This window comes from Crocodylus siamensis, chromosome 1, assembly GCF_052110815.1.
Source record: "Crocodylus siamensis isolate JL-2025a chromosome 1, ASM5211081v1, whole genome shotgun sequence".
NCBI lineage: Eukaryota > Metazoa > Chordata > Crocodylia > Crocodylidae > Crocodylus > Crocodylus siamensis.
In genome coordinates this window covers 2,096-13,858 of record NC_143395.1, presented here as the reverse complement: position 1 = coordinate 13,858, position 11,763 = coordinate 2,096, and the positions used below count along the sequence as shown (strand labels likewise).

The following is an 11,763-nucleotide window of genomic DNA, read 5'->3' as shown; positions in this document are numbered from 1 at the left end:
GACTTAGGCCCTTTCCTGTGCTGCTATTCAACCCGGCTCAGGGCACTGAACACAAGCATTTGTACATCTAAGTCTGTAACGCACCATCCTCTTCTCTACAAGGCTGTCACACAACCAGTATGAGAGCCTTTGAGAAGGAGCCTGTGGACTCAGGCCCTGTGAAGACACAACTGAGGCTCACTCAAAAGTCACAACGTTATTTTCTTACACACTGTAATACAGGAAAGTAGGGGCAATTATATACACTGGCAGAGGGGACAATGATGGGGAAGAGGAATGAAAGTGTGTCCTCAGGGACGGGTTATCCTCTTGGAGTAGCCCCTCCAGAGCGACTATGGAGCCAAATGGCACTAGCAAAGGAGCACTGATATTCATAATGGGAGGATACAATGTGCTGCATTTCATGCAGAGGATGTTCTCATACTTTCCCCACCCTGCCACAGGCTGCACCTCCTTCACCCCTGCTACCACATTTCACCCAGAAAAGGGACTCAACTGCCTCACCAGAGCTTCGTTCAAAAGCCCCCAGGGCAGGGTCCTTTGCTGCACAGCAGGACATGGGAGCAATGCCTCGAGTGTGAGCAACTCCTGCTCCTCGAGGTCAGCCCCAACCCTGTGTTACACTAAACCCTCTGGACAGGGGAGGGCCTGGGAAATCCTAAAGATTTGACCTCGAAAAGGGTCCTGGGCCCTGCTCTGTTCCCACCTCACAGCCCTGGAGAGCACAGAGACTGATGACAGGAATTGTCATATCCAGTTCTGGGTCTTTATTAGCAAAGGGTGCATTATAACAAACGCAGTCACGGGAAGGAGGGCAGGGGGAGCTGCAGCCATGCAGCAGAGTACAGAGATCATGTGGTGGTGAGGACAGGTGAAGTCGGGGGAGGATTGGGAATGCTTTCCCAGCCATAAATGTCCTCCTTGCTGCACCTCAAGGGCCTCACACAGAGGATCCCTAGGACCAGGAGGGAGGACAAAGCTGGGAGACAGCCAAGCACGGTCCCGGGGTGTCATTTGGAGCCAGGTGTCTTGGGGAGGGCACCCTGTTATGAAGGCACTTCTTTTCTCCCTGGGAGCACTGGCTTCTTTCAGAGAATAATGGGAATACACAGGCTCCAAGGCTGACACAAAGCTTGTCTCCTCACAGCCTCCCCCAACATCTCTGCTGGCATCTGCAGGAGGAGTTACCAGCAAACCTTGGGGGCCGGTCTCCGGGCCCTTTGGGTGCTGCAATGGGTGCCCACTTCCTGCACTCCACCAGCACGAGCCTGCTTGCTTCCATGCAAGCACGGGGCAGTGCTGAGCAGGACGGTATCCGCAAGCCCTTGCTGCCTTGCTGGCTGCATTATGCGTGTTGCTGTGCGTGGATGCGCTGGTGCCGGGCCAGGATGGAGGAGTGCCTGAAGCTCTTCTCACACAGAGAGCACTGATGGCTTCTCCCCTGTGTGGACACACTGGTGCTTGGCCAGGTGGACCGCTTGGTTGAATCTCTTCCCACATTCAGAGCACTCATGTGGTTTCTCCCCTGTGTGCAAGCGCCTGTGCCTAGCCAGTTTGGAGGAACAGGTAAAGCTTTTCCCACACACAGAGCACTGATGTGGCTTCTCCCCTGTGTGCAAGTGCCTGTGTCTGACCAGATTACAGGAGCGGGTAAAGCACTTCCCACACACAGAGCACTGATGTGGCTTCTCCCCTGTGTGCAAGTGCCTGTGCCTGGTCAGGTCACAGGAGCGGATAAAGCTTTTCCCACACACCGAGCACTGATGTGGCATCTCCCCTGTGTGCAAGCGCCTGTGCCTGGCCAGGTCACTGGAGCGGGTAAAGCTTTTCCCACACACAGAGCACCGATGTGGCTTCTCGCCTGTGTGCAAGCGCCTGTGCCTGCCCAGGTTGGAGGAGTGCCTGAAACTTTTCCCACACACCGGGCACCGATATGGCTTCTCCCCCGTGTGAATGCGCCGATGCCTGGACAGGTCGGAGGAGTGCCTGAAGCTCTTCCCACACTCGGTGCAGCGGTGTAGCTGCTGCCCACTCTGCGCACACTGGTGCTGGGACAGGTCTTGCTGGCTGGCAAAGCTCTTCCTGCACTTGGTGCAGCGGTGCATCATCCTCCTCAAGTGGATGTTCCCGTGCTGAGCCAGGGAGGAGAAATGGGTGAAGATCTTACCGCACGGGACACAGAGGTACCAAAGCTGCTCGCCCCGCACAGGTTGCTGCTTGACCAGGCCCGAGCTGCACACGAGGCTCTCCGCACGCTTGCCGGAGCAGCGAGGGGTGTTTCCACAACGGACCTTGCGGTGAGCGGTCAGGGCCGAGAGGCAGGGGAAGCTCTTCCCGCACTCTGCGCACACGTGGGGCTTCTCCCCAGACTGCCTCATCTTGTGCAAAGCCAGGAGTGAGGGGCAGGTAAAGGTTTTCCTGCACTTGGGGCAGGGCTGGGCTTTCCCCTGGGACGCGGCAGTGAGCTCCTGGTTCCCTGCGAGGCCCTCCCCGCCGTCTTGGTTCAGACGTGGGCTCTCTCTCGGCTGCAGCTTGGCTGTGTGGCTCTCCAGCTCGCTCGGCTCCACAAATTCGTCCTTGCACTTGGGGCTCTTCCTGGCTTCGGGCTCTTCTCCGCTCTCAGGCCCAGCTGGAGATGCTGCCTGGTCCACTGCTGCAACCTCCTTCTGCTCTTGGGCCCTCCCCTCGCTCGGGGGCCATCGGTCCTCCTCGCGTCTCAAGGCGTCCATCTCACCCCGACTCCCTGGGCAACTCTGTGGTGGCTCCAGGTTTGCAGGCCTTTAACTACGAGGCTGCTGCTCACCTCGGGAAGGCCGCCAGGCACCTCCTGCAAGGGGAAGAAAAACTCCATGTTAGTCCCTGCCTTGCTGGAATGGTTTTGTGCTCTGATGGGGGCAGGATGAGACCAGAGGCGTCTGCTTAAAGGAAGAAAGAGGCTCCCCAAGGGCTGCTCTGTCCCACAGCACTGTGGGTCCGGGGGGAGAAGATGCCGAGCCCTCCACCTGCCTGCACAGACGTGCTGCAGATGCCGAAGGGCATTGGTGAGGCTGCTCTCCGGTGCTCGCCTTCATCTCTGGCAGTGCTGAGAGCAGTATCCGGCTACAAGGGTGAACAGCCTCACGCTGGATTTGGGGGTTGTCAGCGGGCGTGGGGAGCCCGGGCTTGCACTGGCCCGCCTGCTTCTGTGCTTCACGCGAGGGCTGCTTCTGTTTCGTACAAAAACCCAATGGGTTTCACCCTTCATCTTTCCAAGAAATGTCCTGGGAGGACAGGACTTAGAGATGACTCACTTTTGGGAATGCAGCAGGGCTGTGCTTCCTGCCTGCTTCCAGGGAAGGGTCCGGGGCAGGGATGAGCCATGGAGGGGTCTCCTGAGAATGACTCTCCGGTGGTTCAAGAAGCCAACAGCTTTCCTTTCTCCCCCACAGGAAGTGTTTTGGGAAGGAAGGACTTGAGTGGTGGCTCTCTCTTGGGAAAGCAGCAGGGCTGTACTTCCAACCTGCTTTCAGAGAAAGGTCTGGGGCAGGGAATGAGGCCATGGAGGGGTCCTCTGTGGATGAGTCTTGGGTGACCTCCACGTCACTGGAGTCTGCACTGGACAAAGCCCTTGGCATCACCTGCACGTGGCCTCTGAGCTGAGTCCCAGGCCCTGTGACGCTCAGGGTCCCAAAGGAAAAACAAGAAGGGGAGAGTCCAGTGCAAACAATGGGGGAGTCATGTCTCCCGACAACATGAAAGCTGATGCCATTTTATCTAGCCTGAGACCAGGATTCAACACTTCTCATCTTCCCGGTCAACATGACCTGGAGAAACCAGGGACAGCCCCAGCCTCTCCCCCATCCAGCAATAATGGCTACACAGAGCTTCTGCTACACATCCCGATTTCCACGGGGGATTACAACTCCCATCAAGCCGTGGGAGAGAGTGATGTACCTTGGGCTGGGCAATCAACTCTCAGACTGCTGAGTGAAAATGGCAATCAAAGGTCCTGGTTCCCCAGGGAAACCAGCTCTGTGCCTAAACATCAAGACAAGAAACTCACATGTCCCCTGACAGCTCTACCAAGGGGGAGCAGAGAGGGGCACGTGCTTGTCTCCCAAGCTTTGCATTTCAGGGGGTGGGAGCAGCGCCTGCCCGCACACGTTGCAGCACGAGCTATGCGAGGTCAGCCCCGCAAGGGCAGCACCGGGCAGCTCTGCACTTTCCTACCCCCGGCACTCGGGGCAAGGAGCATTTCTGGGAGGGGACCCGGGGGGCGAGGTAGGCCCAGCTCACCTGCAGCCAGGTCCTCCCGCCTGGAGATTTCCCCTCGCTCCTGCTCAGCGCAGCCCCAGAGCTCCCCGTCCTTGCTGGAGCCGGCAGATGAAGTCGGGGGTGGGACCTCGGGATCCTGTTTGGGGCAGGGGTTAAAAAGGGTTAGTGAGTGGGCACTGCCTGCAGAAAAACTAACCGGGATGCAACCAACTCATGGCTTCTCCTGAGGCCTGAAAGGAAAAGGGAAGGTGGACATTTCGGGTGAAAGGGAAGGCAGTGCAGGGAGAAGCCTTCAATAGATGATGGTCCGTGTCACCTGGGGAGTGGAGGAAAGGTCCTAGGAAACAAAGCACCAACCACTTGTAGGTAGAAAAGTCTAATAACTAATAGTCGCCGGGGACAGGGATGGAGATGCAGTGATCTGTGCTGTAGTACAAGACAGAAAGATAAAGATAAACGGGGCAGACTCGGGGGACGGCGGCTGGGTGAAGGGAGGAGGAGATATCAGTGTGAAACGTGGGAGGCCGGATCCCCCACACAGCAGTGGGCAGGACGTGGGGTTCACCCCCGGACATGAGGAGGAGGCAGTTGAAAAACAGGGAGAAGACAAGAAATGTTGGCGCTCACATGGCTGCAGGGAGAGGCGAGGAGCGGAGCCTTACCCAGGGAAACGAGGGCTCGGTAATTCCTCAGCATCTGGTCCCAGTAAAGCTCCTTGCCTTCATCCTCCAGCAGCTCCCACTCCTCCCGTGTGAAATGCACTGCCACGTCCGCAAACACCGCCGGGAGCTGCGGGCACAAGCGTTGCACCATCAGTGTCTCCTGGGCCTCCGGCCCCCCGGCGCCTGCACCCCTCTGGGATGCCCCCGGCCCTGGCCTGGACGACACCGGGCCTGTCCTGCCCGGAGACCTCGGGGGTCCTGCTCTTGCATCTCCACTTCTGGCCTCACCTGTGACGGGAGCCCCCAGCCCGACCCCTGCCCCGGGGCCTGGCTCTGCCCTGCCCGGTGCCCCGATTACTCCAACGCAGAGCAGCCGCAGGCTGTCTTGGCCTGCCTCCGGCCCTGGCTGTGGGGAGTGGGCTAGCACCAGAAACCCCCACAGCTCCCCACTCCCAGCCTTGTGCCCCTGGGACCCCCCCCCTTCTGCACAACCCCAACAAGTGTCCCAGCTCCCCCCTTGCTCCTGCCCAGCCCCACAGATCCTATCCGTGGCCAGCTGCCCCTGGCCCTGGGCTGTGCCTCCTGCCCACCGGCTGGAGCAGGGACACCCTGGAACGCCCCCACAGCCCTGCACCCCCGGCCCCTCCCCGCAGCCCCTTCCCCGGGGCGGGGGGGCGGGCAGAGGTCTCCGGAGAGACCCCTGCTCCTCCCCAACCCCCTCCACCCACCTGCCCTACCCTACCCTACCCTGCGCGTGCTCCTGGCAGCACTTTGAACCCCGCATGTCCGTCCCACCCGCCCTGGCGGTGATTGGCTGCAGCCCCCGAGGGGGCGGCCCCTGCTCGCTGCCCCAGCTCCTTCCCAGGCTCCAGCCCCCCCCATACCCCTGGGGGTCAGCCCAGCCCACGCTGCCCCACACAGGCCGCGCTCTGGAGCCCCTTCGCCCAGCCCTGGTGCTGCCTGTCTGCGTAACCCCCTCCCCATATGTGTACCGAGACCCCCCCGGGGCTGTAGCAACTCTCACAGGGGGCTTCCCTGGGCAAGGACAGGTCTCCCCCCCACTGCACAAGGGGCAGGGAGAAGGGGGTCTCCCTGTGCGGGGCCGCGGGATGGAAGAGCCGGGATTCAGGAGGTTGTCGAAGGAAAGCCCCTGCCAGCAGTGTCCCCCTGCACCCGGGGGGACTCCCCGCTCCAGACCAAGCCCCAGAGCAGCTCAGCAGAGGGCACGCCGGCCCGGAGCAGAGCAGGAGGGGAGAGGGGGAAAGCAGCAGGCGAAGAGCTCCCTTAGGACGGGCTGTTTGCAGCTCGTGCCTGCCCCTCTCTCTCCCGGGAAGGAGGTGGCATTTCAAGAAAAAAAACAGTTTTGAGTTTAAAACTACAACGCTTTTTCAAATCAACATTTTTGCTGTGGGACCAAAAGGATGATTTAGTTTAATACGGTCACATGTGTGTCTGTGCAGGTGTGCATTTTTTCCCCCCCCAGTTTAGCTTTTCACTGAAGCATTTCACGTTACTTGGTTGGGACGTTCTGTTTTACACCAAAGACCCTTTTTTTTATTCTGGAAATTAAACCATTTCCACCAACTGGAGTTTCCTCCCTGAGGTCTAGGACCGGCTCCTGCCTGGATTCACCCCTGGGCACAGACACGCTGGACCTCGGGGCTGAGACTGCAATGGCTTCTCCCCAACCGGACACCGCTCACACGGGCCAGGGCAGGGCCAGGAGACTGGAGGAAACCTTCCCGGAGGACAGAGCGGGCAGGGAAGCAGCAGGGACATCCCTGGGGAAGGGACAGGTCAGTCTATGCGGTGCAGGAGGGGAGGTCTCCCCAGGCCTGGGTCACTCCTGTGCCCGTAGGTCTCCCTGAGCCCTGCACCCCGGGGAGCTGGCGAGAGGGGCAGGAGACAGGCGCCAAACCGCGACACCAGAGCCCCCGGGCACCCTCTTCTCATCAGTGCCGGCAGCGGCATGGGGCAGGGGCCGCAACACCAGGCCCTTGAGCCCCTCTGACACGGGCTTCTCCTCCCACGGCTGCCTCGGGCCAGGGCCAGGGCCAGGGCCTGCTCAGAGCTCGTGTCCGGCTCCTGTCCCGGGGAGCTGAGCCCTGTGCCTGCCTGCGGGGCAAGGCCGTGGGCTGCGCACTGCTCTCGCACCCCTGCACCCTGCACAGAGGGACCGCCGCAAATGCGTGTGCCACGCAGCGTGGGGCACCTCCTCCGTCCAGATCCCGTTTGGCTACATGCAACATCCACTCGGAAACACGTCTCCACTTACTCAAAGCCTCTCTACCACCCTCCTCGAACACCAGAGCGCTCGCCCCCTGCCATGCCCCCACCAGCTGGTTCCCCATAGGCTGCCCTCGGTTCTGCGCCTCCCAATGCGCAGTCGACAACTGTTTCGGCAGCCCGTCTTCTCCTGGCGCTCGGCCTTTCCTCGAGTCTCCTGCACCCCGCGCTCTTCTTCTACCCTGTGACCATCCTCCTCGCTCATCCTGCTTCGCTGCGTCTCCAAACCCGATGGCATCGCCTCCGCGTCTGCTAGCTCGGGCGCGTCCAGATCCCGATGGAAGTCCTCTCCCATGCCCAAATGTCCCCCGTCCCCATCGCCCCACTTCAAGGCCCTCATCCCTCTCCCCACCTTTCTCCTTTTCTCCACACGGATAGACGCATCGCTTTTTTCTCCATCCTCCGCACCTTTCTTTTCAACATTTACTTCCTCTCTCTTCCCCTAAACCAGCCTGGCCTCACTGCGCAGGGGGCCAAACACGAGACACCCTGCGTTAAAGGATCATCACAGCAAACCCACGCCGACCACTGCAAGCCCCCGCGTGAGCCTGCTCCCGTGGGGACGGCCCAGCTACGCCTGGGGCAAGACACAGACCCCTGGGCGGAGGCTCAGAAAGCGCGAGCGCTTATAAACCACCAACACGGATTCAATCAAAGCCACAAAGGGATGTGACCCCTGGTCCCAACCTAGTGCTGGCGCAGAAGGAGCTGGGGCGCACGAGGTGGTAGCCAGCCGGCGCGCCCCACCAACACCTTCCACATCCTGGGCCACGCATCCAGCCACAAAGTTGTTACGCGGATTTTGTGCAGTGACAATGTTGCAGCTTCCACTTCCCCGGGAAGCTGGGCCCAGGTCCTACTTAGGACGGGTTCAGGCATCTTAGAGGAACGGTGCAGGGGCCCGAGCCCCTGCGCAGGCACTGTGCTTGCTCGCACGACGCCCGGCAAGCCGTGCCCTGGCCCCGGAGCGCCCTCAGCACCCCAGGGAGTGGGGGGGGGGGCAGGCCAGCCGGGGTAACAGGCGGATGTGCCCAGGCTGCCCTGGGGATGTGCCCTGAGCTTGGCCAGGAGGATGCTGCAGCCCCCTGCCCTGCTGGTGCCCCCTCCCCACCCCCAAGCCCCCCCGCCGGTGCCCCTCACTCCCGACCTGCGCCCCCTGCCCTCTGTGCTCCGGTCCCTGCCGCCTCAGCCCGCCAGCTCCGCTCCCGACTGCGCAGGCGCCGCGCGGGGGGCTCTGGGAACTGTAGTCCCAAACCAGCAAATGGCTAGAAACCGGAAGGCTTTCGTCACAGAGGAGCAAGGAGCGAGCAACCCACGTGGTCATGGCGACCGCGGGGGAGGCGGGGCGGCCGCGGCCACCAGCAACGGGGGGTGCCCCCCCCGGAAGAAACCAGGGCAGAATAAGCACAAATAAATTATGTCTTTACAGAGAGTAACGTTGTAATTTGCTCTATATCGATATATATAGTATATATCTAGATCTATAGAGATCTGTATAGAGATACAGCTATATCGATATAGATAGACAAGGATATGCCCCTTAAAGATATATAGCTACACGATATAGAAATATAGATATATATTAAAAGTATAATTCATAATGTATGTAGATTTCTGTAGATTTAGGTCTATATAGATACGTTATGAATTCTGCTGCTTATACCTCTCCGTTCAGCTAAATTAAAGCTAAGCTCTTAAAGCTCGCTCTTTAAATCTTTACGCTTTTGATGCTCGTTTTGTTTAGGGGTAGCTCCTTCAGCTTCCGGCGTATTTCAGCGAGAGCTAAGCAAGGAAAGCTAAATGAACACGACATGGATATATTTTCTGTCTCGACCGGTGCTGCCCAGAGTGCGAGGATGGAAATCACACGGATCGACCGTGTAAAAGACGTGCCACGGCGTGCCAGCGCCATCCAGCGGTGCTACGGGGCGCACGGCTCAGCCCATGCGAGCGAATGGATGCCTGTCCCCCCCCAGACAGATCAGGCTCTTCGGGTGAATCCGATCTCCTTTGTTAGACCAACTAAATAGTTGGAAAAAACATGGTTTAGCAAGCTTTCGGGTTTCAAAGCCCTTCGTCAGGCTGAGGAAGCCTCTGCGGTTGGGTTGTGCTCTTCCTGGACGGAGTGAATCGGAAAGGCAGAGGCTGGGGTGCGTGCAAGAGCGGCAGTCAGGGAAGGTGTAGGGGTGTACGTAATCGGGTGCAGTTGAATCCGCATTTGGCGGCATCGCCTGCGCGGTGTTCGGGGGCTCTGCCCAGCTGATGGGGGGTGGAAACAGGGAACCGGCTCCGTGAAGAGCTGCCGGGGATCAGGCTGATGACGCGGGAGACGGCGCTGTGCAGACACCTGGCAAAACATCGGGGGACCCCGACAGCCCGGTTGGACCCGTTCGCGGCCTGGGGAAGTGCGGGAACCTCCTGCCGTCCAGACGCACGGACCTTGAGGAAAAGACGGCGTTAAAATGTTTCTGAGTGAAGTGAACTCCAGTCCTGCTACCAGAAACTGGTGGGAGAGGACGGAGACGATGCCGCCAACTTCACCTGCCAAAGGGACACTGGGCACAGGCTCTTCCAAGGCCTCCCTCGACAGGCAGTGGACAGGGATAGCAAAGAAGACAATGAGACACCTGGACTATATATATGTATATATATATATATATGTATAGCAAGCATGTTAAGCAAGTGATGTGTATATATACACATACATATCTATATACACACACACATATATATATAATTTAATTTTTAATTTTTTTTTTTTAAGCTGTGGCCTGCAGGCACACAAGCCTTAGGACAAGTCCAGCCTGTGGCTGAGCCCTTTGTAAGCTACCAGCTCCCTCCTTCCCCCTGATTGAAATCTTTCAAACTTGAAGACCTGGCTGGGCTCCTGCTGGCCCCGGGGGGAGGGAAGCCACAGGCCCTAGGCTGGTTTCTCCTTGTCTGGGATCGGTGCCACCCTCCTGCTCTCCCCCCACCACAGGGGAGGACTGGAGCCCCAGCTCCTGCGCACGTCCCTCCTCGCCAGCTCGCTGGGGAACAGTTGCGGTCACGCATGTCCGAAAGGACACAGAGCCTTCTCCTGAGACTGCTCTGGAAAGCTGTCGTTTTCTGACATCACTCCAGTGACAACACAGCCTCCCACAGAATTATGCCATTAATGTATTGCAGCAACATCACCGCACCGCATAGACTTATTATGACATGACCGCACCGCAAGGCCATCGCAGCATCCCACCCATTTATGACGTCACTGCATTGCAATGCCACCCCATCAACCTGCCGATTTAGGACATGACTGCACCGCAATGACATCACAGCAGCCCACTGCCTTATGACTTCACTGCACTGCAATGACATCACAGCATCCCACCAACCTCTGACGTTACGTAGCCCATGCCGGGCCAAAGCAAGGAAAAATTGCGTTGTACAAGATGTCGCCCCTGAAGCAGCCGCAGCCGTGGGGAGGCAGCGCGGACAGCCGGAGAAGAAATCGGACCCCAGCAGCAAAGACACAGCTCTACTTTTGATGTGTTCAGGCAGCCCCAGCACAGCGGGGCTTCAAAAAGTTGGCTTTAACTCATGGCAGTGCCCCTGCATGAAAATCTTGAGTAAAAAGCAAAAGATCTATGTGCAACGAAAAGAAACCTGAGTGCTCCCAGATTTGCTTAGAGAAGGGGCCGGGACCCTGTCCCCAGGCTGGGGTGACCTGTGCTCAGGGCCTTCCTAGCACCAGCTGGAGCTGCCCAGGGCCCTCATGCACCCCCTGGGTAACACCCAAGCCCCCAGAGCCCCCAGGGTGCCAGAGCCAGAGGCCGCGGCTGCTGCACACGCAGGAGCAGGGCAGGGATCAGGTGTGCAAGGTGCACCATGCCCCTGGCCCTGCACAGACTTGCTCGCAGCTGCTTTCCCCACTGCCACTCCCACCCCTCCCCCACGGCTCGGCCCGGGGCAGGAGACGCCGGGGCAGACCGGGTTGTGGGGGCATGCATGGTTCAGGGCTGACTCTTCGTCCCCCCAGACTGCCCTGCTGCTCTTTTCTGAATCTGAATAAAAACCAATATCACTCTACTTTTGCACCCTCGAGAATAGCCACCTTGAAACTGGGCCTCAAAAATTGAATCAAGAGTCATCATTGCTCCTGTCCATGGAAAACTTTAGTAAACTTTAGTAAAAGTGGCTGCAGCTCTTCCCCCCCACCCCACCCCCAGCACACACACCCCACAAAGAAAACAAGAAAAGCTGATAAAACTTGCTTAACCATGGCAGCACCTATTGATTCATTCACAGGGGCTGTGGTGATACCATTCGCACGGGAACAGAAATAGGATACAGGCCCTTGGGAGACTGACAAGTTCACTGTCCCCACGGCATGGAAAAATCTGTCTTGGCAATGGGAAGTCTTTGGCATGACAGTTAAACCCAAGGTTGGCAAAAAGGACAAAAAAGAAGGTGCTGCTGCAGGAAATATTTCACGAGTGTCAAGCTGTGCATAGGTGGGCTGTTCGGCTACAGGCAGAGGTTGAAAACTGGGAACTGGAGGTTGCAGCTCTGAAAAAGAGAG

General features: G+C 58.6%; 1 protein-coding gene and 1 non-coding gene across 2 annotated transcripts; both read right to left on the bottom strand.

The window, feature by feature from the left end:
- Nucleotides 1-752: 752 nt before the first annotated feature.
- LOC149872449 (uncharacterized) lies at nucleotides 753-5,548 on the bottom strand. The gene is given in 4 exon segments (XM_090064890.1): nucleotides 753-1,430; nucleotides 1,432-2,827; nucleotides 4,276-4,390; nucleotides 4,917-5,548. Coding segments are annotated over 2 exon segments (1,383 nt in total). The 5' UTR covers nucleotides 2,730-2,827; nucleotides 4,276-4,390; nucleotides 4,917-5,548; the 3' UTR covers nucleotides 753-1,345.
- Nucleotides 5,549-10,740: 5,192 nt separating this feature from the next.
- Nucleotides 10,741-10,855, bottom strand: LOC149872448 (U5 spliceosomal RNA). The gene has a single exon (XR_016440134.1). It is a non-coding gene; the product is annotated as a U5 spliceosomal RNA (small nuclear RNA).
- Nucleotides 10,856-11,763: the final 908 nt, after the last annotated feature.